This window comes from Oncorhynchus mykiss, chromosome 17 (assembly GCF_013265735.2).
Source record: "Oncorhynchus mykiss isolate Arlee chromosome 17, USDA_OmykA_1.1, whole genome shotgun sequence".
Classification (NCBI taxonomy): Eukaryota; Metazoa; Chordata; class Actinopteri; order Salmoniformes; family Salmonidae; genus Oncorhynchus; species Oncorhynchus mykiss.
The window spans coordinates 18,697,792-18,724,426 of NC_048581.1; the positions used below are offsets into that span (position 1 = coordinate 18,697,792).

At 44.6% G+C, this 26,635-nt stretch overlaps 4 protein-coding genes across 5 annotated transcripts in view; 1 reads left to right on the forward strand and 3 right to left on the reverse strand.

The window, feature by feature from the left end:
• LOC118940348 (translation initiation factor IF-2-like) overlaps positions 1–9,335 on the reverse strand; it is a 142,793-nt gene extending 133,458 nt beyond the window's left edge. Inside the window, exon 1 of the mRNA XM_036949204.1 lies at positions 8,684–9,335. The gene's annotated coding sequence lies outside the window, so the exon portion shown is untranslated. The remainder of the gene's footprint in view (positions 1–8,683) is intronic.
• Positions 9,336–15,437: 6,102 nt separating this feature from the next.
• On the reverse strand, positions 15,438–18,670 carry LOC110485574 (protein Asterix). Its single transcript, XM_036949209.1, has 4 exons — positions 18,440–18,670; positions 18,098–18,203; positions 17,105–17,202; positions 15,438–15,878 (listed from the first exon to the last, which is right to left on the reverse strand). Exons 1-4 carry the CDS (start codon positions 18,487–18,489, stop codon positions 15,812–15,814), a joined length of 321 nt encoding a protein of 106 aa, XP_036805104.1. The 5' UTR covers positions 18,490–18,670; the 3' UTR covers positions 15,438–15,811.
• A 39-nt stretch (positions 18,671–18,709) lies between these two features.
• Positions 18,710–22,826, forward strand: LOC110515826 (WD repeat domain-containing protein 83). Of its 2 annotated transcripts, none has more exons than XM_036949205.1 (9): positions 18,710–18,892; positions 19,023–19,138; positions 19,367–19,487; positions 20,991–21,096; positions 21,332–21,380; positions 21,614–21,740; positions 21,834–21,901; positions 22,017–22,240; positions 22,460–22,826. In XM_036949205.1, the coding sequence occupies exons 2-9, from the start codon at positions 19,036–19,038 to the stop codon at positions 22,628–22,630; spliced, it is 969 nt and encodes a 322-aa protein (XP_036805100.1). In that variant the 5' UTR covers positions 18,710–18,892; positions 19,023–19,035; the 3' UTR covers positions 22,631–22,826. The 2 variants fall into 2 exon arrangements, with proteins under 2 accessions (XP_036805100.1, XP_036805101.1); XM_036949206.1 differs by having other exon boundaries at positions 18,712–18,883.
• A 340-nt stretch (positions 22,827–23,166) lies between these two features.
• On the reverse strand, positions 23,167–24,126 carry LOC118940349 (persephin-like). Its single transcript, XM_036949208.1, has one exon. The coding sequence runs from the start codon at positions 24,008–24,010 to the stop codon at positions 23,483–23,485; it is 528 nt and encodes a 175-aa protein (XP_036805103.1). The 5' UTR covers positions 24,011–24,126; the 3' UTR covers positions 23,167–23,482.
• Positions 24,127–26,635: the final 2,509 nt, after the last annotated feature.

The following is a 26,635-nucleotide window of genomic DNA, read 5'->3' on the forward strand; positions in this document are numbered from 1 at the left end:
ACACTGAACTACAGCCAGAGGACAGGTACATTACTACTCCACACTGAACTACAGCCAGAGGACAGGTACATTACTACTCCACACTGAACTACAGCCAGAGGACAGGTACATTACTACTCCACACTGAACTACAGCCAGAGGACAGGTACATTACTACTCCACACTGAACTACAGCCAGAGGACAGGTACATTACTACTCCACACTGAACTACAGCCAGAGGACAGGTACATTACTACTCCACACTGAACTACAGCCAGAGGACAGGTACATTACTACTCCACACTGAACTACAGCCAGAGGACAGGTACATTACTACTCCACACTGAACTACAGCCAGAGGACAGGTACATTACTACTCCACACTGAACTACAGCCAGAGGACAGGTACATTACTACTCCACACTGAACTACAGCCAGAGGACAGGTACATTACTACTCCACACTGAACTACAGCCAGAGGACAGGTACATTACTACCCCACACTGAACTACAGCCAGAGGACAGGTACATTACTACTCCACACTGAACTACAGCCAGAGGACAGGTACATTACTACTCCACACTGAACTACAGCCAGAGGACAGGTACATTACTACTCCACACTGAACTACAGTCAGAGGACAGGTACATTACTACTCCACACTGAACTACAGCCAGAGGACAGGTACATTACTACTCCACACTGAACTACAGCCAGAGGACAGGTACATTACTACTCCACACTGAACTACAGCCAGAGGACAGGTACATTACTACTCCACACTGAACTACAGCCAGAGGACAGGTACATTACTACTCCACACTGAACTACAGCCAGAGGACAGGTACATTACTACTCCACACTGAACTACAGCCAGAGGACAGGTACATTACTACTCCACACTGAACTACAGCCAGAGGACAGGTACATTACTACTCCACACTGAACTACAGCCAGAGGACAGGTACATTACTACTCCACACTGAACTACAGCCAGAGGACAGGCACATTACTACTCCACACTGAACTACAGCCAGAGGACAGGTACATTACTACTCCACACTGAACTACAGCCAGAGGACAGGTACATTACTACTCCACACTGAACTACAGCCAGAGGACAGGCACATTACTACTCCACACTGAACTACAGCCAGAGGACAGGTACATTACTACTCCACACTGAACTACAGCCAGAGGACAGGTACATTACTACTCCACACTGAACTACAGCCAGAGGACAGGTACATTACTACTCCACACTGAACTACAGCCAGAGGACAGGTACATTACTACTCCACACTGAACTACAGCCAGAGGACAGGTACATTACTACTCCACACTGAACTACAGCCAGAGGACAGGTACATTACTACTCCACACTGAACTACAGCCAGAGGACAGGTACATTACTACTCCACACTGAACTACAGCCAGAGGACAGGTACATTACTACTCCACACTGAACTACAGCCAGAGGACAGGTACATTACTACTCCACACTGAACTACAGCCAGAGGACAGGTACATTACTACTCCACACTGAACTACAGCCAGAGGACAGGTACATTACTACTCCACACTGAACTACAGCCAGAGGACAGGTACATTACTACTCCACACTGAACTACAGCCAGAGGACAGGTACATTACTACTCCACACTGAACTACAGCCAGAGGACAGGTACATTACTACTTCACACTGAACTACAGCCAGAGGACAGGTACATTACTACTCCACACTGAACTACAGCCAGAGGACAGGCACATTACTACTCCACACTGAACTACAGCCAGAGGACAGGTACATTACTACTCCACACTGAACTACAGCCAGAGGACAGGCACATTACTACTCCACACTGAACTACAGCCAGAGGACAGGTACATTACTACTCCACACTGAACTACAGCCAGAGGACAGGTACATTACTACTCCACACTGAACTACAGCCAGAGGACAGGTACATTACTACTCCACACTGAACTACAGCCAGAGGACAGGCACATTACTACTCCACACTGAACTACAGCCAGAGGACAGGTACATTACTACTCCACACTGAACTACAGCCAGAGGACAGGCACATTACTACTCCACACTGAACTACAGCCAGAGGACAGGTACATTACTACTCCACACTGAACTACAGCCAGAGGACAGGCACATTACTACTCCACACTGAACTACAGCCAGAGGACAGGCACATTACTACTCCACACTGAACTACAGCCAGAGGACAGGTACATTACTACTCCACACTGAACTACAGCCAGAGGACAGGTACATTACTACTCCACACTGAACTACAGCCAGAGGACAGGTACATTACTACTCCACACTGAACTACAGCCAGAGGACAGGTACATTACTACTCCACACTGAACTACAGCCAGAGGACAGGTACATTACTACTCCACACTGAACTACAGCCAGAGGACAGGTACATTACTACTCCACACTGAACTACAGCCAGAGGACAGGTACATTACTACTCCACACTGAACTACAGCCAGAGGACAGGTACATTACGAGCACATTGTTGTTTTGCAGTTCTTAGATATTACTCATATGGTCAGCATGTATTTGTTGCAGGAGAAATCTAAGAAAAGCTATTACTGATGCCAGTACAGGCATTGTGAAAAACACTAAGCGGGGTACACTAAGTGAGGTACACTCTAAGCGGGGTACGCTAAGTGAGGTACACTCTAAGCGGGGTACACTAAGTGAGGTACACTCTAAGCGGGGTACACTAAGTGAGGTACACTCTAAGCGGGGTACACTAAGGGAGGTACACTCTAAGCTGGGTACACTAAGTGAGGTACACACTAAGCGGGGTACACTAAGTGAGGTACACTCTAAGTGGGTACACTAAGTGAGGTACACTCTAAGTGGGTACACTAAGTGAGGTACACTCTAAGTGGGTACACTAAGTGAGGTACACTCTAAGCGGGGTACACTAAGTGAGGTACACTCTAAGCGGGTACACTAAGTGAGGTACACTCTAAGCGGGTACACTAAGTGAGGTACACTAAGCGGGTACACTAAGTGAGGTACACTCTAAGTGGGTACGCTAAGTGAGGTACACTCTAAGCGGGGTACACTAAGTGAGGTACACTCTAAGTGGGTACACTAAGTGAGGTACACTCTAAGTGGGTACACTAAGTGAGGTACACTCTAAGTGGGGTACACTAAGTGAGGTACACTCTAAGCGGGGTACACTAAGTGAGGTACACTCTAAGCGGGGTACACTAAGGGAGGTACACTCTAAGCGGGGTACACTAAGTGAGGTACACTCTAAGCGGGGTACACTAAGGGAGGTAAACTAAGTGAGGTACACACTAAGGGAGGTACACTAAGTGAGGTACACACTAAGCGGGGTACACTAAGTGAGGTACACTAAGCGGGTACACTAAGTGAGGTACACTCTAAGCGGGTGCACTAAGTGAGGTACACTCTAAGCGGGGTACACTAAGTGAGGTACACTCTAAGCGGGGTACACTAAGTGAGGTACACTCTAAGCGGGGTACACTAAGTGAGGTACACTCTAAGTGGGGTACACTAAGTGAGGTACACTCTAAGCGGGGTACACTAAGTGAGGTACACTCTAAGCGGGGTACACTCTTAGAAAAGAGTGTTCCAAAAGCGTTCTTCGGCTGTCCCCATATAACCCTTTTTGGTTCCAGGGAGAACCCTCTGTGGAAAAGGTTATACCTGGAACCAGAAAGGGTTATACCTGGAACCAGAAAGGGTTATACCTGGAACCAAAAAGGGTTATACCTGGAACCAGAAAGGGTTATACCTGGAACCAGAAAGGGTTATACCTGGAACCAGAAAGGGTTATACCTGGAACCAGAAAGGGTTATACCTGGAACCAGAAAGGGTTATTCAAAGGGTTCTCCTATGGGGACAGCCGAATAACCTTTTTAGGTTCTAGCTATCTCCTTTTCTAAAGTGTACTGGGATTGAGCCTAGATTGAGACAGAGTTCTCTAAGGCTGGATGGAGTGATGGTGGAGGGAGAGAGGGATGATGGAGTCAAGAGAAATGGCCCCTAAGAGGTGTCCAGAGGCTAGTCTATATAAAAGGCACTTTAATGTGTGTGAATGCAATCTCACACCTTCGAGGGGGAGAAACATAGACATACACACACAATTGAACATGAACTATATGACACACGTGTGTACACATACTGCATACACACACCATCTGAACATACAGTATGACAGACACACACAGAGACACACACAGAGATACAGAGACACACAGAGATATAAAGACACAGAGAGAGACAAACACACACAGACAAACACACACACAGACAAACACACACACAGACAAACACACATAGACAAACACACAGAGACAAACACACACAGACAAACACACACACAGACAAACACACACACAGACAAACACAGAGATACAGAGACACACAGAGATATAAAGACACAGAGAGAGACAAACACACACAGACAAACACACACACAGACAAACACACACACAGACAAACACACATAGACAAACACACAGAGACAAACACACATAGACAAACACACACACACAGACAAACACACATAGACAAACACACACACATAGACAAACACACAGAGACACAGACACATAGACAAAACACACACACACAGAGACAAACACACACACACACAGACAAACACACATAGACAAACACACAAACACAGACAGACAATATATGAAGAAGAATTCCCCTTTATAATGAAGCATTGCACGATCACCACTTGTACATATTGACATGGAGCAGTACAGAGGCACTTGCACAATGCAAACACATGGGGAACATTAGTGTAGCTGAAAGGGGAAATGTGGCCTTTTAAAATCACATTTCATGCAATTCTACATCATGTTTTAATACGTCACGGATGATGGAAATGACAGGGTACTTTGACACTGACAAACTGAGATCAATAAAAAGGACCTTGTCTTGAACCCATCAGTAGTCTAGGCCCAGGTGTGATGACACATATTCTACAATATGAGGAGGAAATTATAGTTCTGAAAATGCTAGACAAACACACACACAGACCCAGACAGACACACACACACAGAGACAAACACACACACAGGCAGAGACAAACACACACACACACACACAGACAAACACACATCGACAAACACACACATAGACAAACAAACACACAGAGACAAACACACACAGACAACCACACACAGACAAAAACACATAGACAAACAAACACACACAGAGACAAACACACAGAGACAAACAAACACACAGAGACAAACACACAGAGACAAACACACACAGACAACCACACACAGACAAAAACACATAGACAAACAAACACACACAGAGACAAACACACATACACACACAGAGACAAACACAAACACACACAGACAACACACAGACAAACACACACAGACACAGAGACAAACACACACAGACACAGAGACAAACACACACACAGGCAGAGACAAACACACACACACACACACAGACAAACACACATCGACAAACACACACATAGACAAACAAACACACAGAGACAAACACACACAGACAACCACACACAGACAAAAACACATAGACAAACAAACACACACAGAGACAAACACACAGAGACAAACAAACACACAGAGACAAACACACAGAGACAAACACACACAGACAACCACACACAGACAAAAACACATAGACAAACAAACACACACAGAGACAAACACACATACACACACAGAGACAAACACAAACACACACAGACAACACACAGACAAACACACACAGACACAGAGACAAACACACACAGACACAGAGACAAACACACACACATAGACAAACACACACACAGAGACAAACACACAGAGACACACACACACACACAGATAGACAAACACACATAGACAAACACACACAGAGACACACGCACAGAGACACATAGACAATCAAACAGACAAACAAACACACAGACAAACACACACAGACAAACACACACACACAGAGACACATAGACAAACACACACACACACACACACACACACACATAGACAAACACACACACACAGACACATAGACAAACACACAAACACTCAGATACAGAGACAAACACACACACACATACACACACACACACACACACACAAACACAAACACACACAGAGACAAACACACAGAGACACACACACACACACACACACAGAAACATTCGGGCCTGAGTTGAACAGACAAAGGAACAAACCAGAGCTTGCTGTCTTGACAAAGTAAGACCGTACTTCTTCTAGGATGACGCATGGGTTTTTACACAGCTGTCATACAATAGCTAATTAACACTCTCTCGCTTTAGACTGTGTATCATAATTATATGTGGCAGGGGAAAGCTGTGTGTCACACACTGGGCATCAAAAAGTGAGCTGAGAGGGGGGTCTGAGGTACCGCAATGTATGAAGAAGAATTCCCCTTTATAATGAAGCATTGCATGATCACCACTTGTACATATTGACATGGAGCAGTACAGAGGCACTTGCACAATGCAAACACATGGGGAACATTAGTGTAGCTGAAAGGGGAAATGTGGCCTTTTAAAATCACATTTCATGCAATTCTACATCATTTTTTAATACGTCACGGACGATGGAAATGACAGGGTACTTTGACACTGACAAACTGAGATCAATAAAAAGGACCTTGTCTTGAACCCATCAGTAGTCTAGGCCCAGGTGTGATGACACATATTCTACAATATGAGGAGGAAATTATAGTCCTGAAAATGCTTTCCAGTTTCACCCAATGATGCACAGTTCACTCACCCGCGATGGCCGATGCGTTCGTGCCAAAAGCTTCTCTCTCTCTTGCTTAACTTTGTAAAAGAATGGTGTTCGCTCAATAGGTCTATTTGTTAGTTGATAACCTACAGACAGACTAGTCTTCACTTTTCAGCAGGGTCCATTTGCTTTCCAACCTGTGTCGACCCACGATTGCATTAGAAATACTGCGAAAGGCCTGAGACTTGCTGCGTGTTCCTGACCGTAGACATGCCTGGTGATTGGGCAACACCTATTCCATCAGCTGAATGATCAGCCTACTCCTGGTGTACCATTCACAATGATTGCATTTACTTCTCAACACATTCTACAACTTTGGCAAATTCAAATCATCAGGGGAGATACGGCACCTCCAGAGCCCTTCCCGCGGCTAGGATTCAATTAGATAAATAAATGATGAAGTGCAAATTGGAGAGATGAGAGCTGCAGGCTCCTAAAAGGGTTCCTCAGCTGTCCCCATAGGAGAACCCTTTGAAATACTATTTTTGCTTTCAGGTAGAACCCTTATGAGTTCCATGTAGAACCCTTTCAATGCTGGGTTGCTTTCAACAGAGGGTTCTACATGGAACCCAAATAAGTTCTACCTGGAACCAAAAAGGGTTCTCCTGTGGGGACAGCCGAAGAACCCTTTTGGAACCCTTTTTTCTAAGAGTGTATCAGAGCAGAGAGAGGTCATAGAAGATGATTGTCATCCTAGTTCTGTGACAGATACAGGCTCTCTTCTCCTTCTCACCACAGTAATGGCCACGCGTGGGTCTATATAGGCTACAATGTGGGGCAAACCACGACCCAAACACAAATCAATTCTTAGAATATCAGTTTTCACATTACGTTGTTTAGGGGTCCGGCCAGGACAATTACAGAGGAGTCAACTTGCTTTTATGATCATGTTCACATGGTCAGGAGATGAACCGGATCCTGGAAAATGGGTTCCTGAACCACACAGTCCAAAACTGAGAGGTGCCGGATCCTGTTCTGCCAGGGTGCGGTTCAAATTAAGCACTGGTCTCTCTCTCTCTCTCTCTCACACACACACACACACACACCTCCACAGGAAGAGGACAGCCCAGTGGCTCTCCAAACTTGACCCTAGTGGGTGGAAGAGAAATCTAGTGGGGATAGGAGCAGTAGACTAGCCTACATTGTTCTTCATGTCCTTTTCATATGCATAAAGGATACCAATCCTATCATTATTGTGTGGGTTGTAAAGGGTTGCAATCATTTAAATGGATGGTTGAGAGGACATGATATAAATATATATAAGCAGTGTGTGTGTGTGTGTGTGTGTGTGTGTGTGTGATGCAGTTTCAGATAACTGCTGTTGAGTTCATTCTCAAGAGGGTCTCTCTCTCTCTCTCCCGTCTCCCTCTTCCCCTCTCTCTCCGTCTCTTTCTCTACCTCTCCCTCTCCCTCTCTACCTCTGTCTCACTGAATAGGTTAGCAGTCTACAGTACCTCAATTCACTCCATGCCATGTTCATTATGCACTGCCAACACACCGAGGTGGCCTTGCCCTAAAACCAATCACAAGGGGTTCTGAATCGATGTAGCTTTTTCTTCTTTTACCGCAATATCCTAAACAGAAGGATATTGGTTTTGCCTATTGATTTCGAAGTGCAGTCAAATGTGTATTTTGTTCCAACCTATCATCTGAAACTTGTAATAGTTTCCCCAGGCTATCGTCGTTTAAACACGTTCAGATATATCGCGTGCTACTATCTTCTAGCCAAATCACAATTTTCACATTGAATACTTGTGTGGTCGAATCCATCAAAATGCTGTGTGACAGGCGATAGAATGGTGTCAAATTGACAATAGTGGACGGTTCGGTTCAATGTTGTGTCGTTGAATTACTGAAATGAACATTTGAATGTAATGTCTTCTTACCTGACAGTTGGTGGTTATCGTCGAACCAGAATGGAGAGTTTTGGAAGGGTCCTGACCTGACCTCGCCGCGTGGAGGAGGGGTCTACAGCAGGAAGAGCGCACCTGTGGGATAATAAATGCGGCTCGTAGCGCGGGTGGCGGGGTGCAGTTGTAACTGACCGTAGGACCTTGAGATGAACCGGAGGACGAGACGAGGAACAGCACCGTATCCACTACAGGGGAGGAAAACTCCATCTTCAAATTCCGTAACACATCCCGTAACGTGCCAGTCACTGACTCAAAGAGCAAACAACCGAGAAATTGTAATCAAAATGTTGATAAAAATAAATAAATAAAAGGACGAGCATGTAATCAATGGGCACGCAGGCGGACCTCCGAAAATGGCTTTTAAGGCATATTTGGTCAAATGATCTCCCGTTCCCCTCTCTCTCTCTCTACTCTATAGTCCTCCTCTCAGTCGCTTTCTGGTCCGTGCTTCAGTGTCAGACAATTGTTCGTTCTGTCACTCTCTCGTCTCGATCTCTGGCTGGAATCGTAAGCTTGAGAGAGCCTGCAGCATGTGTGTGGTGTATGATGGAAAATGCGATGTGCGTTCACTCCTCTCTTGTTCGAGAGAAATCAACGTACGTGCTCCGGCTACCTCTCGGTGCGCGTACCCGCGCCGAGTAGGAGAGACATTCACACAAGGAACAGGTTGCATAGTTCATATACCTCAGTGATTGAGCCTGGGGAGAGCACATGAAGGATAGTGTGTGTGTGTGTGTGTGTATGTGTGTGTGTGTGTGTGTGTGTGTGTGTGTGTACGTGTACGTGTGTACGTGTGGACGTGTTTAACCCCACAGGAATAGTAAACGAACAAAAATGGACCAACTGGGGAGATCAAGGTCAAATGCTATTTCTAGGGGGTTTAGGGTTAAGGTTAGAATTAGTGTTAGTGTTAGAATAATTTGTTTTTTGGGTTAAGGTTAGTCTTAAGGTTAGGGTAAGGGTTAGGTTTAGGTTAGGGAAAATGAGATGTTGAATGGGACTGAATTGTGTGTTATACAAGTGTGTATGTGCATGGGTACGTGTGTGTGTGTGTGTGTGTGTGTGTGTGTGTGTGTGTGTGTGTGTGTGAGAGAGAGAGAAGAGAGACATGAGAGAGAAATAATACAAATAGCAAGCCTGAAGAGAAAGAGAATACGAAACAGGCTAATATACCAATAACAGGCTAGTATACCAATAACAGGCTAATATACCAATAACAGGCTAATATACCAATAACAGGCTAGTATACCAATAACAGGCTAATATACCAATAACAGGCTAATATACCAATAACAGGCTAGTATACCAATAACAGGCTAGTATACCAATAACAGGCTAATATACCAATAACAGGCTAGTATACCAATAACAGGCTAATATACCAATAACAGGCTAATATACCAATAACAGGCTAGTATACCAATAACAGGCTAATATACCAATAACAGGCTAATATACCAATAACAGGCTAGTATACCAATAACAGGCTAATATACCAATAACAGGCTAGTATACCAATAACAGGCTAATATACCAATAACAGGCTAGTATACCAATAACAGGCTAGTATACCAATAACAGGCTAATATACCAATAACAGGCTAATATACCAATAACAGGCTAGTATACCAATAACAGGCTAATATACCAATAACAGGCTAATATACCAATAACAGGCTAATATACCAATAACAGGCTAATATACCAATAACAGGCTAATATACCAATAACAGGCTACTATACCAATAACAGGTTAATATACCAATAACAGGCTAATATACCAATAACAGGCTAATATACCAATAACAGGCTAATATACCAATAACAGGCTAATATACCAATAACAGGCTAATATACCAATAACAGGCTACTATACCAATAACAGGTTAATATACCAATAACAGGCTAATATACCAATAACAGGCTAATATACCAATAACAGGCTAGTATACCAATAACAGGCTAATATACCAATAACAGGCTAATATACCAATAACAGGCTAATATACCAATAACAGGCTAATATACCAATAACAGGCTAATATACCAATAACAGGCTAGTATACCAATAACAGGCTAATATACCAATAACAGGCTAATATACCAATAAGAGGCTACTATACCAATAACAGGCTAATATACCAATAACAGGCTAATATACCAATAACAGGCTAATATACCAATAACAGGCTAGTATACCAATAACAGGCTAATATACCAATAACAGGCTAGTATACCAATAACAGGCTAATATACCAATAACAGGCTAATATACCAATAACAGGCTAATATACCAATAACAGGCTAATATACCAATAACAGGCTAATATACCAATAACAGGCTAATATACCAATAACAGGCTACTATACCAATAACAAGCTACTATACCAATAACAGGCTACTATACCAATAACAGGCTAATATACCAATAACAGGCTACTATACCAATAACAGGCTACTATACCAATAACAGGCTAATATACCAATAACAGGCTACTATACCAATAACAGGCCACTATACCTATGGGTAATGTTTAACTATGATAGTGTATGTTGCAGTTGTTCTAGTCTAAATGTGTCCACCTTATTGCCAGTTGTTTCCATATCCCTGTGACACACAGTAGGGGCTCGCCCACATCCAACCTCTGTTGAATATCACACGATCAAAGACCCTTTAGTTTGGTATACATCCCAAATGGCACCCTATTCCATATGTAGTGCACTATTTTTGACCGGGCCCGTAGGGTATTGCACTATAGAAGCAGTGCACAAAACATTAGGAACACCTTCTCTTTCCATGACAGACTGACCAAGTGAATTCAGGTGAAAGCTGTAATATGATCCCTTAATGATGTCACTTGTTAAATCCACTTGAATCAGTGTAGATGAAGGGGAGGAGACAGGTTATAGAAGGACTGTTATGCCTTGAGACAATGGAGACATGGATTGTGTATGTGTGCTATTCAGAGAGTGAATGGACAAGACAATGGTAGTAGTATAGTAGTAGGTGCCAGGCGCACCGGTTTGAGTGTGTCAAGAACTGCAGCAATGCTGGGTTTTTCACACTCAGAAGTTTCCTGTGTTTATCAAGAATGGTTCACCATCCAAAGGACATCCAGCAAGTTGACACAACTGTGTGAAGCATTGGAGTCAACATTGACCAGCATCCCTGTGGAACACTTTGACACCTTGTAGAGACCATGCCCTGACGAACTGAGGCTGTTCTGAGGCCAAAATGGGGGAGGGGATTGGAACTCAATATTAGGAATGTGTTCCTAATGTTTTGTACACTGTAGAATAGTGTGCCATTTGGGACACAGTGTGCTCTCTGAAGTGTTGTGATCTGTGTTGTTTGAATCACTCCATATGAATCACTCTATATGAACCACTTTATATGAATCACTCTATATGAACCTCTCTATATGAACCACTCTACATGAATAACTCTATATGAACCACTCTATATGAATCACTCCATATGAACCACTCTACATGAATCACGCTATATGAATCACTCTACATGAACCACTCTATATGAATCCCTCTATATGAACCACTCTACATGAATCATTCTACATGAATCATTCTACATGAACCCCTCTATATGACAAGTGCAAGATAAGATAAATTGGATAAACAGGGGAAGAGAGAAAGAGTGTGTGTGTTTTATGTGAGTGTGTGTGTCGTTACATCTAGTGTGTGTGTATGGCCCACATAGCTAATTTCCAGAGTGGAGGTTACATCTCTGCCCTGCTGGCAGTGAGCGGAGCGGCAGAGGGGGTGTGTGTGTGTGTCGGCAAGACGCTGAGTCAGGCTCTCCTCGTCATCAGCCCTGTCACCAATCACTCACCCTGTAAGGGCCCTCTGACACATGGACACACACGACCAGTTGTTTACGGGCCTATTTAGATGATGTGCGTAAGTGGTCCGTGTCCCACAATAGGATCCATTAGGGGGACCAAGAGAAAAGAGTGCCAGAATACGAATTTAAGACAAATATCACGATTCACCTTCATTCATTCTTCCTCTGTGGCCACATCCCTAATGGTACCCTATTCCCCTACGGGCCCTGGTCAACAGTGGTGCACTGTGTAGGGAATAGGATGCCATTTGGGACAAACCCTGTGTCAGTCTGACTCATCAGTCTCTCTTTGGAGCAAAGAGAGAGATGAGAAGAGAATGAGAGATAAAGAGAGTATTGTATGGTTTGATAAAAGAAGGTGAAGCAGAACGGTGGTATTGCATGTACCTGTTACTACACCGTAACCTTCAGTAGGACTCTGTAATGTATGTGAGAGAGAGAGAGAGAGAGAGAGAGAGAGAGAGAGAGAGAGAGAGACAGAGAGAGAGAGCGAGAGAGCGAGAGAATGAGAGTGGAGACACAGAGAGAGAGCGAGAGAGCGAGAGAATGAGAATGGAGACAGAGAGAGAGAGAGAGAGAGAGAGAGAGAGAGAGAGCAGAAACAGTGATAGGGAGAGACAGAGAGCGAGAGAGAGAGAGAGAGAGAGAGAGAGAGCAGAAACAGTGATAGGGAGAGAGAGAAAGCAGAAACAGTGATAGGGAGCGAGAGAGAGAGAGAGAGAGAGAGAGAGAGAGAGAGAGAGAGCAGAAACAGTGATAGGGAGAGACAGAGAGCGAGAGAGAGAGAGAGAGCAGAAACAGTGATAGGGAGAGAGAGAGAGCAGAAACAGTGATAGGGAGCGAGAGAGAGAGAGAGAGAGAGAGAGAGAGAGAGAGAGAGCAGAAACAGTGATAGGGAGAGACAGAGAGAGAGAGAGAACAGAAACAGTGATAGGGAGAGAGAGAGAGAGAGCAGAAACAGTGATAGGGAGAGAGAGAGAGAGAGCAGAAACAGTGATAGGGAGAGAGAGAGAGAGAGAGAGAGAGAGCGAGAGAATGAGAGTGGAGACAGAGAGAGAGAGCAGAAACAGCAAGAGGGAGACAGCAGAGAGAATGAGAGCGACAGAGAAGGGATAGAGGGAGAGGGATAGAAAGAAAAAGCAGAAACAGAAAGAGAGGAGACAGAGGGAGAAAGAAAAGAGCTGAAACAGAGACAACAAGAGAGAAAAAGAGAAAGTGCAGAAACAGCAAGAGAGAGAACGAGAGAAAGAGAGAGAGGAGACAGAGGAAGAGAGAGCAGAAACAGATAGAGAATGAAAGAGAAAAGAGAGAGAGGAAGAGAGAGAAAAGAGTGGAGACAGCAAGAGAAAGAGTTATGTGCTAGGAGTTTTGCGTGTTTTAATCCATACTGTCTGAGATCAGTCCTGAAGTGAGCCAGTTCTTTCATGAAGGATTTGTCCCCAATGGCACCCTATTCCTTACATAGTGCACTACTGGACTGGTCAAAAGTGGTGCACTATATAGGGAATAGAATTCCATTTGGGATGAAGCCAGACCATGAGATGCTCATTGCTTGCTAATTTGTAAAGCAACTCCGCCCTCTAGTGGTCAATGGTAATCAACAATCATTGTTTTCCAACACATCTCCAATAGGCCTACAGCAGCAGCACAAGTGGTAATTTGGAGCATATTCAGTGTGCGGGGCCTTTCTGTTCTATTCAAGATTTTAATAACCCAAAAAATACACCCACCCCACTGATCAAAAAAGGAGATAACTGCAGATGCAACAAATTCAATATCCTCTCTCTTTCTTCTGTCGGGGCAGCAGGTAGCCTAGCGGTTAGAGCGTTGGGCCAACAACTGGAAGGTTGATGGATCGAATCTGTTATTCTGCGCCTGAGCGAGGCAGTTAACCCACTGGTCCTTGTAAGCTGTGGATGTTGATTAAGGCAGCCCCCTACACCTCAGAGGTGTTGGGTTAAATGGGGAAGACTTAATGCAGTTGGACAACTGAATTTTGATACAATAAAGAAGATTGGGAAAGTCAGAGCAAAAGTTAGTTAAGGTACCTTCCAAAAACAGTCCAATTTGTGTTTTGAAAGCCCACATGGGAACAACAAGGGGCGAAAACAGCAATAAACTACCAAAGCAGAAAAACTCATTTACTCCCTTTCAAAAAGGTGCCAGTTGGCATTTCGATCCCCCCACCAAGTCAGTGCAAAATCAGGAGAAAAATTCAGTGGAGTTTGTTGAAACCGGTTGTCTCTGGCACGTGTCCCGAACACAGAAGTGCCCACTCTGCTGGGGCTGATCCGCCTTAGGCTGGTCAGACGTGAGTTATAAGTCCACTAAATCAGCTTCAGATCCGGCTGACTCCCCACTCTGCCTTTCCCTCTGCTCTGTCATTAGCAGGCACACACACACAGTCTGGAGGCAGAGAGCGTGTGGTGGAGAGCAGTGCCTAGATAGTGATTAGACAGGGACAGACTGAGGGCTTGAGTGAGGGTTTATGTCCTGTGTGTGAGTGTGGTGGGGGGGACCTTTTAGGACTGAGGTAGCCATTCCCAGAGCTAAACTGCAGAGTGAGACTGTACACATTTCTGACTGCCTAGAGAGGCACACAGTCACTTTCATAACAGTTGCTCAATGTAAGCTCTTGGGTCAGATATTGGAAGGCAGTGGTGTTTGGGCCTAAAGATCCAAGACGTTATCAGAACATGCATGTGTAACAGACCTGAATTGGTTAAACTCCTCGGCTTGGAATACCAATCCAACTTGTACCTTTTCGGTGGCACAGCTGGCTAAAGGTGTTTCATGAGGGTGGTCACGGTACAGCTTAGCACAGTGACCCCCGTCACACATGGAACAGGACAAACAAAACACAGTGACTTTATAAAACCTTCCATCTTTATTTCCAACTAGACCTCAGCTTACAGCGAGCGGGTGAATCAGACAATTCAATAGAAAACCTGCAATATCTCCAGGAAGAGAGAGATTTTGGAGAATAACCAGGACCACCTGGTCTTCTTGTTCTTGCCTCATGTCCAGCGTTGTGTTTCCTCTCAATACATCCATCTTTATCTCTCCTCCCTCTCTGACTACATCCATCCATCTTTATCCCTCCTCCCTCTCTGTCTCCATCCATCCATCCCTCTCTCTCTCTCTCCCAGATGGTCAGTGGGCGAGTCAGGAGTCCGTCTCCCACTCTCAGTCTGGAACCGCCCCTCTCCTGCAAGGCCCCCCCGCCATTGGTCCTTGGTTACCACGGTGGCGACATGGGCTGGGGGTTCTGGAGGTATGACATCACCACGGCTGAGATGGACAGCCTGATCGAAAGAAGAGATTGAAGAAAAAAAAAGGATGAGAGAAAATAAAAATTAATTAGCAATAAATATTGAAGAGATTGCTCAGCAGAAGCATCAGTGCCTTCAGGTTCGGTGGTTACACTTTGTCCTCTTTTTCACAGATCTAGGATCAGCTTACCATCCCTTAGATCTTAACCTTCACTATAAAAGAAAAACCAAACCGACCTTGGATCAGTATATATATATATATATATATATATATATATATATATATATATAATACAACTTCAGATTTTTCCATTGTGATTAGGCCTATATGGCATTTGCTGCATATAACACTTGTACAACATTTTGCTGATCCACACAGTTTGTGTTACCAGCCAGGAGGGCATAGAGACAATCTTTAATAAAAAACTAATCTAGGTGATGGACTGGGAGGCATCTACTACTGATGTCCTGACACTCTCTACTTTACCTGCAGAGCCACACACACTACTTTTCCTGGAAAAATGCCACACAGACACACACGCTCCCACAAAGTGAGTGGTATTATCTGCTGTAGTTAATTGTTATGGGTAAATGCAACACCTGGAGGTCAATGTTAAAAGCTTTTGGACATTAAAGCTGAGCCCATCGCATGTCACAATGCCAGGTAGAGCCGAGCGTTGCCAAACTAACTTCCGGTGTCTTTAGTTTTATTGCCAGGAGTGCATTCATTAGCGCAATCCGTAGCAAAACATTTTGCAACGGAAACATTTAGAAATGAAAAGTGTTTTTTATTGGACACATTCAGGTAAGTCCCTCCTCCGTTTGGTTCCTAGGGAATACACCCCAGGCAGAATAAGAGCTGCCAAACTAACTTCCTGCTGCGTCCTGGTATTACAGTTAACACATTAACAGTGAGCCATTATGAGACAGATAATAGATAACTCTGCATTTTGGCATAATAGCAGAAACTTTTTACACTTTTCTTTCACTCGCCCTCATAGTCGCATACAGACCCTGGGTAGGTTACCTGGGTAGGTTACCTGGGTAGGTTACCTGGGTAGGTTGAAAATATGAGACTTGATAAAAGAGACAGAACGTGTACACACACAGACAAAGAGAGAGAGACACACACACACAGACAGAGAGAGACAAAGAGAGAGAGACACACACACACACAGACAGAGAGAGACACACACACACACAGACAGAGAGAGACACACACACACACAGACAGAGAGAGACATATTTGTTCTACTCACATAAAGCTGCTCATCATCTGTTTGGTGTCTTCGGAGCTGCGTGAGTTAGCGAAGCTGATGAAGGAGCAGTACACTGCTATCCACGCACACCACTTTAACTGAAACACACAACACAGAAGGTTAAGGACCACAGAATGACCCACATACTATACTTTATAATGCGCTGTGTGTGTGTGTCAGCTTTTCTGCATGAGGCTGTAGAAGTGCTGTGGCATAGCCAGACAGTTACTAATGTATGGTGTAAGATAATGTGCCTACGTGTAACAGGTTAAGATCATACTGCAATTTCAATCCACTGCTTGAAATGTCACCATTAGCATTGCTGAATATGTGCCTTTTTCGATGGCGCAACTGGCTAGTATGTTGTCAAGCGGGCGGTCATGTGTGTTTGAGAAGCAGAGGATCACTAGTTCGAGCTCAGTAAGAGGACAGGGAGAGTGAAGGAAGATACGTTGCTATGCTAGCACAGGGACACCGGTGCCCTACATAACATTTTAGGACTGATTTCAGTGGCAGCAGAGGGAAAGGTGTTGATTAAAAGAGCCATTAAATAGTTGGTAGCGTCAAGGTTACCGGTGTGCTGGACTTTTCATCAACTCCACTAACTCCAATCGTAGAGTAGTAGACCGTCACATTACCTAGGTGGGTGTAACGGTGTATCACCCAGCACCACACACAGTCAATTAGGGATATGTGACAGAAAGTACTGGCTCCAGTTGATTTGGGGACACACACCCTTCTAGGATAAACCACTCAGTTGAAAGGCTGGAGTTGGCCCCCAGGTGGTAGACTTTAGTCCCATAAATGGGAACACAGTGGGGCAACTTCTCCTTTGGGAGGTTACCACACACACACACACACACACACACACACACACACACACACACACACACACACACACACACACACACACACACTCTTAATGGGGGAGGGGCGAGGTCGTCTGTCTGTGTGTGTGTGTCAGTGTGGTAAAAACAGATGTCTCTGGGTCACCTTCAGCATCAGGCCACACATGCTGAAGATCATGCCGAGTAGGTTCATGTAGTCTGGAGTCGGGTCTTCCAGGGTGGGGTTTGCTTCCGTGCTGGGGGGCTTGTATCTGTAACAACAACAACCAAGATATGAATGACCCTACCACAAATAACGCAACTAGCTACCGTACTTAGCTATACGTCAGTGTAACAACATCTAGTTAGTTCACAAAATGACAGGCGTTCTAGCTAGCTTGTTAGCTAGTCTATAATCGCGTTAGAATAGTGCTGAAGACGTGTGATTTAGCTAAGTAGCTATCTCGTTAGCGCGCAAACCCAACGACATTTACTCAATTGTACTCACCGGATAATTTTGTTTACCCTTTGTGGGCCTGACATGTTGTTTGCGGACATAATGTCCTTCTTGTTGAGATATTTTTAAGGATTAATTTAGTGGCAAAACGGTGTTGAGTGGGACCCGTCAGCTAGCTGGGCGAATGAAGGGGCGGGGCCTATCAGTTCCGCCGTGCGATGAATGCATTTCAAAATAAATGCTTTAAAGGACGCGAAGGACTCTATCAATGCGGAGGGAGAATGTTCGGACTTTTATTTTGACACAAATGCTTTTACCCGGAACGAAACGATTATCACAGACAGGAAGTAAACCACACATTTGCAAAAATATGAACATTCTGGAGCATAAACTGTAGGGGGGAAAAAAGGACTTGTTCGTTTGCTGTTAGCTAACATAAATCAATATGAGTCAGTTAATGATTGCTCTCTCATCAAACTAAAGTGAACAAGCAAGGTATTTCAGGTAGATATCTATCCAAGTTCCATGATGCTCTTTCCATAGCACTTGCTCTTTCCACTACTAACGTTAGCGTAGTTGATCCTCAAGTCAGGAGAAAAATAATAGCTATATGTTTCAACCTCTCTTTCTACAGGCAGAAGTGTGAAATGTCGTTTCCCCAGCCCAAACCTGAGGTCCCTCAGCTCCCCCAAAACCTTCTCAGGACCATAGACTGCCAACAAGGGGCTGTAAGAGCTGTGCGATTCAATGGTGAGAACTCAAACAAACACCCATACCGTGAGGTGCATTGACTGTTGCTCTACTTGGAGCTGCTTGTGTATGTCATGAGAGGCTGTATCTACATAACGCGTTTCGGGTGTTTTTCATCCTCTCATTTTCTCTCGACCCACCTCTTTCTCCCTCCCTGTCTCTTTCTCCCCCACCCTGTCTCTTTCTCCCCCACCCTGTCTCTTTCTCCCCCACCCCTCTCCTTCTCAGCTGATGGTAACTACCTGCTGTCTTGCGGCAGTGACAAGTCTCTGAAGTTGTGGAGTGTAAGTCGAGGGACACTGCTGAAGACGTACAGTGGCCATGGATACGAGGTTCTAGATGCTGATGGGTCAGTATCTGTATTATTACACAAACCTATATCAGAAAGTAAGCTGACCCTCTTTGAAGTCTTGTAGATCGATGCATTGCGCTCTTTTTGGTTGTAAAGCCCTCTTGCATAAACTTCTGTGGTACGTTACTTAATTGTTAACCTGCAGAGGTACGAGTTACCAGACCCGGTCTCAGGAATGGCTTACTCTGGAGATCCCTTTAATCTCCACTGAGTTAGGTAAATTTTTTAATCTGATTTGAGTTTTTGTAGTCTCCAAAACGGTGCAAAAAGTGATGATTTGGTGTCTCTACAGCAGGGGTCTCCAACCTTTTCTGTCACGAGACCTGCAACTCTTCCTGGGGTCCTAGGTGTTCAACAGATGTGTTTTATGTCAATATACCATTTGTAAAACTACTCTCAATATTACAATTATTCAAAGAGAAACATTGAAAATTGACGTTTTGAGTCCATGTCAGTGCTTAAATCACATCTGAAGAAAACCCAATTAATTGAAACGTTTTAGTGAAGAGGGGAATGTGTCAGTTGAGCGATGTTTCTGCTGAGACAACTGCTGCAGCACGTCATGGCAGGGTTTGCAAAACAATTGATACAAATAATCATAATACAGTTCTGTCAGGTAAGCCTACTTTGCACTTAACATTTCATTGAGAAAGTTTTGGGGGGAAAGTCTTTCTGTCTACCCACAAGACGGTTATCATCATTGCTAACTGTCCTGCAAACAGAGTGATAGACAAACGCGTGCACTAAACAGACAGCAATATTGCTGGAAATGAATTGTCAGATATTGTGCTAAGTTTGGATTTTGAAGGCAGTGGTGGCTAACCAGGGGAGGGATAATGTCACTGTGGATTTGATTAGATAGTAGCCGGGAGATTTATGTTTATGACCGTTTGCGATGGAACACATTTAAAAAATGCACGCTCTTTCAGAATTGATTGGCGAGCTACTCACAGGTGGGCTGAGAGCTACTGGTAGATCTGCCTGATGGAGACCCTTGCTCTGGAGCAATACAGACAGCTAATTGAGGAACACTTTATTGAAGAATGTGTTTGGTAAAGGCCAAATTTGGGTTAAATAAAGCTGATCCTAGATCTGATTGAGTGGAAAGCACTTAACTTCACTAAGCGTTCTCTTTCAGTGTGATAGCTAGCTTATATGCAGACGCCAATGCCTGTATGTTCCCCTATATGAAGTAGGAGATATGCATTAGAAATGAGACATACTGTATAGTTGATAGATAAGAAGTAGCACATTTTTTACTCATTCAGTATTCTTGTTTAAGTTCCCCTATCCATCCATCTGCCTTCTGTGTCCTTTACTCTCTGTCAGTCTTGCTTCTGCTGGTCATTCTCTATGTGATCCATCTACATGCTTGCTTGTGTAGTCTTCCTCTATCCATCTGCCTGCTTTGTCCTTCACTGTCTCCCTGCTGCCTCTGGGCCCCTGGGGGAATATGATCTGAGGTAATGGTGTGTGTCTTACCATCGATTCCTTCCCTAGTTCCTATGACAACAGCCAGCTGTGTTCCTGCAGCTCGGACAAGACGGTGATCCTCTGGGACGTCGCCACGGGACAGGTCACCCGGAAACTCAGGGGTCACGCTGGGGTGAGAGAAAACAATACAACTATATTTTCCTGTGTCACAGAGAGAGAGATGGAGTTTTAGAGAAAGTGGGGAGGGGGAAAGAGGCGGGTAGGAGAGGTCAGGTGGGTCAGAAAAAAATATAGAAAGAGATGTTTATGTTGAAGGAATAGAGACAGGAAAGAATACAACAACTAAACTTCTAACTGGAGCCGTTTATTAACATGGATATGGCTCTGGTCTGTCTCTCTGTTTGCAGAAAGTCAACTGTGTCCAGTTCAATGAAGAAGCTACAGTCATTTTATCTGGTGAGTTTTCTCGTTCCTCTGTCCTTCCTCAGCAAAGTGCATCTCAGTCACCTCTACAACCAGGTTTGTGGCTTCAGCATTGTCCTGCTCATCCACAACAGGACCCACCTCACGTGTGTGTGTGTGTGTGTGTGTGTGTGTGTGTGTGTGTGTGTGTGTGTGTGTGACTGTGTGTGTGACTGTGTGTGTGTGTGACTGTGTGTGTGTGCGTGCGTGCTCGTGTCGGTCTCTAGGCTCCATAGATGGGACCGTGCGCTGCTGGGACACCAGGTCCAGAAAATTTGACCCCATCCAGATTCTGGACGAGGCTCAAGATGGTGTCAGCAGTCTGAAGGTGTCTGAACACGAGCTGCTCACTGGGTCAGTACCAAGTCTGAACCTTTCTGTTCATTTCAGTTTCATTCTTATAGAAGAGTCCTCTAAGCATCTTTTCTATCTCATGTCTATCTCCAGGTCAGTGGACGGGAGAGTGAGACGGTATGACCTGCGGATGGGCCAGCTGCATGTGGACTTCATCAACAGTCAGTATCTAGTCTATCTAGTACCAACTAGTTGTTGTACTAACTATCACTAACTTCTGTACCTAAACCACCCTGAGTCACATTGATTTGTTATGTGTTTGTCTCTGTGTTCCAGGCCCCATCACGTGTGTGTGTTTCAGTGCGGACGGCCAGTGCACTCTGACCTCCAGCCTGGACTCCACCGTGCGTCTACTGGACAAGAGCACAGGGGAGATGCTGGGAGAATACACAGGACACAAGATGAAGGGCTACAAGCTGGACTGCTGTCTGTCCAGTAAGGATACTCACGTCCTGAGCTGCTCTGAAGACGGACACGTGTACTGCTGGGACCTGGTAGAGGTACGAGGGATGGAGGATTTGTTCATCTAATAGATAGCTCCACTACCTATCAAAATGAATTGATTTGATTGGTTGATTTTGCTTACTGGATGCGTATTTGAAACGGAATAGCACAGCAGTATCTGTAAATGTCAACAGCTGCAGATTCAAGGACTTGGTATGTGTGCCTATTGGTGTTAGATTCTTTCCATCTTTGAACATCTCTTGTTTCTCTCTCAGGGTTCTCTGATGCTGAAGCTGCCAGTCGGGAAGGCTGTCGTCCAATCGCTGTCTTTCCACCCCTCGGAGACCCGCCTCCTCACAGCCATGGAGGGGCGTGTCCAGGTGTGGGGGGCGGAGCCAGAGGAAACTGAAGAGGACGTGGTGGTTGTTCAACAGGAGAAAGCATAGTAATCATTAGGTGGACATAACAGAAAGGACAAGAGTCATGATATCGTCAGAACTGATGAGTTCCCTACTGTACTGAACTGCCTGTTCTTGACTAAGGGTCAGGGATCGGAGTTCGGTTGAGGGAAATGGTTGTGTGGTTGAAAAGTGACATGCTGTTGCTTCCATGGCTAAAATATGGAATAAATGAATGAAAGTACTGCTGATGTCCCAGCATTATCAATAATGTTTTATTTAATATTCATTGTAAATGTTTTGTAAATGATGAGTCTGGAATAAGCCCTTTGTGTTCTCCAAATGAACCATAGGCTCTAATATATATTTCTTAGTAGCCATGAGGGAAAATGTAATATCACTCACCAACATTGGTCATAAAACGTGTAGATATGGTTGTCTTTATTACGAGTTGTACATATGAACATGGCACATGGACAAAATAAATTAAGTAGCATCATACAGTTATCATCTCAAATAAATAAATCATTTATTTTACATAAATACCTGGTTGGTTTGCTGAGGACCTTTTTTTGGAATGGTAACAGTTTTACTCAACAATCAACCATAGTGTAAACCACTATTCATTTAATCTATGCAGCAAAATAAGATCCATTCAACGTCATTGGTATAATAATAAAACTCCCCCAAAGCAACTTTAAATAAATATAAATATACATATGCAAAATGAATGCATTTCTTTCTAGCAAATTATAGCTACATCTGTAATCTCTTTCCTCCTGATTCTCCTTTTGTACAGCCTGAGCCTCTATGCCGCTCACATTGCATTCTGAACAGCCAATGGCCACGGCCCAAAAGTCAATGTTCAGGCCCTCCCCCTTCACGTCCAGCTCCTCCCCATTAACCCACACAGGTACACCCTGCAGCCGACAGCTTCTCCACCTTGTGCCAGCGATGGGCGTTATCCAAAAAGGCTAGATCTTGGTGGTGGGTGGGCCTGCAGCATGGTCCATTCTGCCACAGCTCTCCATTCTGCTCGGGCAGGGCCCCCCTCAGGAGCAGGTTGGTCAGGGTCAGATCATGGTTGGAGCGGACACGGGGACAGTCTCCGCTGCAGTACTTGAAGAGGACGGTCTCGTCCGCGTCGTAGCCCAGACCCAGCTCTCGTACCTGGAGGAGGATGGAGCGGAGACGACATTGGGTTGAAGAGCGGCGGGACCGGATTGGGATGATTGGGGCTGGGGATGGGACGGAACCCCTTTGGTCTTCTACTCCAAATCCGGAACCTTCTGTGTTCTTATTGTTGTTGTTCCCTTTGTTGGATTCTCCTCCTCCACCTCTCCTCTCCTCCTCTGATGGGGAGGATGATGCTTTGCCTCGCTGCTCTGAAAGATGGTGATAAAGAGAGAGGGTTATTAAAAAACTCATCACACCAGCTTGGACCAGATTGCATTACACTATAGACTGCAGTAGACTGATAGTCAGTGCTACCCTACAGAAAATCTTCAGAACAGAAATCACACAATATGGTCTCAAAATTCTCCAGTGACTGTGTATGCCTTGTCACTCAAGTCCCAGTGTCAAACATCATCCTGATGTAAACCAATCTCAAAGTACACAACAATATCTAGATACATATAACCCAGTACAAAACTGAAGAAAATAGGAAAAAATTCTATCCTGTCCCATCTCCAATGTCGAAGGTCGTGAGTCGTGACCCCCATCCATCCTTACCGAGTAGTGAGCGCATCCAGTGTCCCTCTCCTCTCTGGACACAGAACAGCAGAACAACCAGCTTCAGTAGAGACCTCATATCTCCCCTCTTCTCTTATGTTGATCCCTCTTCCTCTCTAAGTAAACGATTGAACAGTGGATGAGTGTCTACGAGTGATGCTGAGATGCAACAGAGTCCCAACCTCCATTATATATCCCTCTGAAAAGAAGGGGGGATGAGACAGGATGTGGGGGGGTGAAACAGAGGGGGGGGGGGTACACTAACCCGTTCCTCGCCAAAGCGCCAAGCCCGTAGACTCACTTGAGTTTTGACGGTTAGCGGTTTGATTGTTGGATGGGTGTTTGACCAAGAAATGTGTCATATTGGGATTATATTTAACAGGTATAAATTTAGTTCTGAGGGCCCAGGTGTTTTCCGATGGATGCAAAGGTTGCTTCATGGGAAAAATGAAATCTGGAGGCTAATAACTTAAAGCTGTTTTGAAGTTGAATGGCGGGCTAGGCTGGTCAGAGGTTGAGTTGGTTGGCAATTGATGCTAGGCAGAACGCAGAACTACCACTTGAACAGATGAAGAAAGAGAGAGAGGGAGCGGGGGGGGGGGGGGGGGGGGGGGGGGGGGGGGGGTGTAATATTAACAAAAGACCTGGGGGATTGACACTGACTTGAGGACATAGAAAAATAGACAGTTAAGTAAAAAGTCCACCAGGTCAATGTTCAAATGAGACAGAAAGCGAAGAATGCATTTCTGTCTCTTTTGGGTCAGTAAAGAAAGAGTTGAAATAAAAGAGGGAAGGGATGGTCGTAATTAAAAAAGAGAAGAAGGAAAAAAACAGGACTGGAGATATTTTAATGGACATTCCGAGACTGGCGACTGACATTCCCAGATCTTCAGTAACTTCTTCCATAAATTCAGGGATTTGGTTGGAAATGTGGGCTTGTCAGGTCACATTATCAGACCAAATCATTTCAAATACTTTAGCTGGGCTTGATTGAGATTGCCAATGGAATAGCCCCATAACCCTGCCCATCTGGCCCTCTAACACACACACACACACACACACACACACACACACACACACACACACACACACACACACACACACACACACACACACACACACACACACACACACACACACACACCTACCCATAGAGCTCTCTCTCTCTGCTTGTGTGTGTGTGTGTGTGTGTGTGTGTGTGTGTGTGTGTGTGTGTGTGTGTGTGTGTGTGTGTGTGTGGGTGAGTGAGTGTGTGTCAGTCAGTATCTGTAACATGGAAAAACACTGGGCGCCCAAACCGTCTTTTCACAATCACAACCAAATAAGCCCATGGGCGGAAGAAAGCATGTAGTCTAGGCCTAATATGACACTGTATCAAGATGACATCAGCTATCATTCCTTCATTCCTTCTCTTTTGTGTGTGTGTGTGTGTGTATGTGTGTGTCCACGAGGGATATTGAGAAACAGCTCACCTGCCAATACAGCTCTCTCTCTGCTTGTATGTGTGTGTGTGTGTGTGTGTGTGTGTGTGTGTGTGTGTGTGTGTGTGTGTGTGTGTCAGACTGCATTGATTCAGAGGGTTTATTCAGTGACCAATTCAGACAATAATCTTCCAGACTGTTAAGAGTTTTCATGAATGCTTTGATGCTGCTGACCATCATGTGATGACTGTGACACAAACCACATCTAACTGGTGACTAACCCTCCTGGTGGGAAAGGGAAGCTAATGATGTTTGAGGATATGCGTTCAAGTCTCTTGTCTAAACTCTCAGTGACGTCTTTAAGCCCTCACGGACCGTATGACTGGACATTTCTCACTAGGTGAACATCCTGATCATCAACAGTGACAAGACGACTGAGTCGATTCCACTCTCTACTACTTTTGCTCTTCACTTTTTCTCTCCTTCCATCATCATCCATTACTTTACCCAGAATACCTGTCCCTGCATCTCTCAGCACCATTCATGTACTGTCTCCATGATGACATACTGTACGTACTCCAGGTCAGGCCTGATACAGCTCTCCTGCCTCTGAAGAGAGAGACAGACTGTTTAAGGTTTAAACATAGCTCCTGTAAAACCTACACATTATACACATTCTGTTTTTTACATCAGTCGTCTCCGCTCCACGTCTCTCCATCCTCCTCTACCCGGAGAAGTTCTTTCTTTCATTTAAGGCGAGGTAAATACACGCTACGCAATTATTAAGAACCCTAATGGTCACATTACCGAAAACTGACTTTAGGACACCATGTAAGAAATTGAATGAATTGGGCTTCTAACGTGTGATGGTAGGTCTATGTAGTGAAGCACCAGGTCA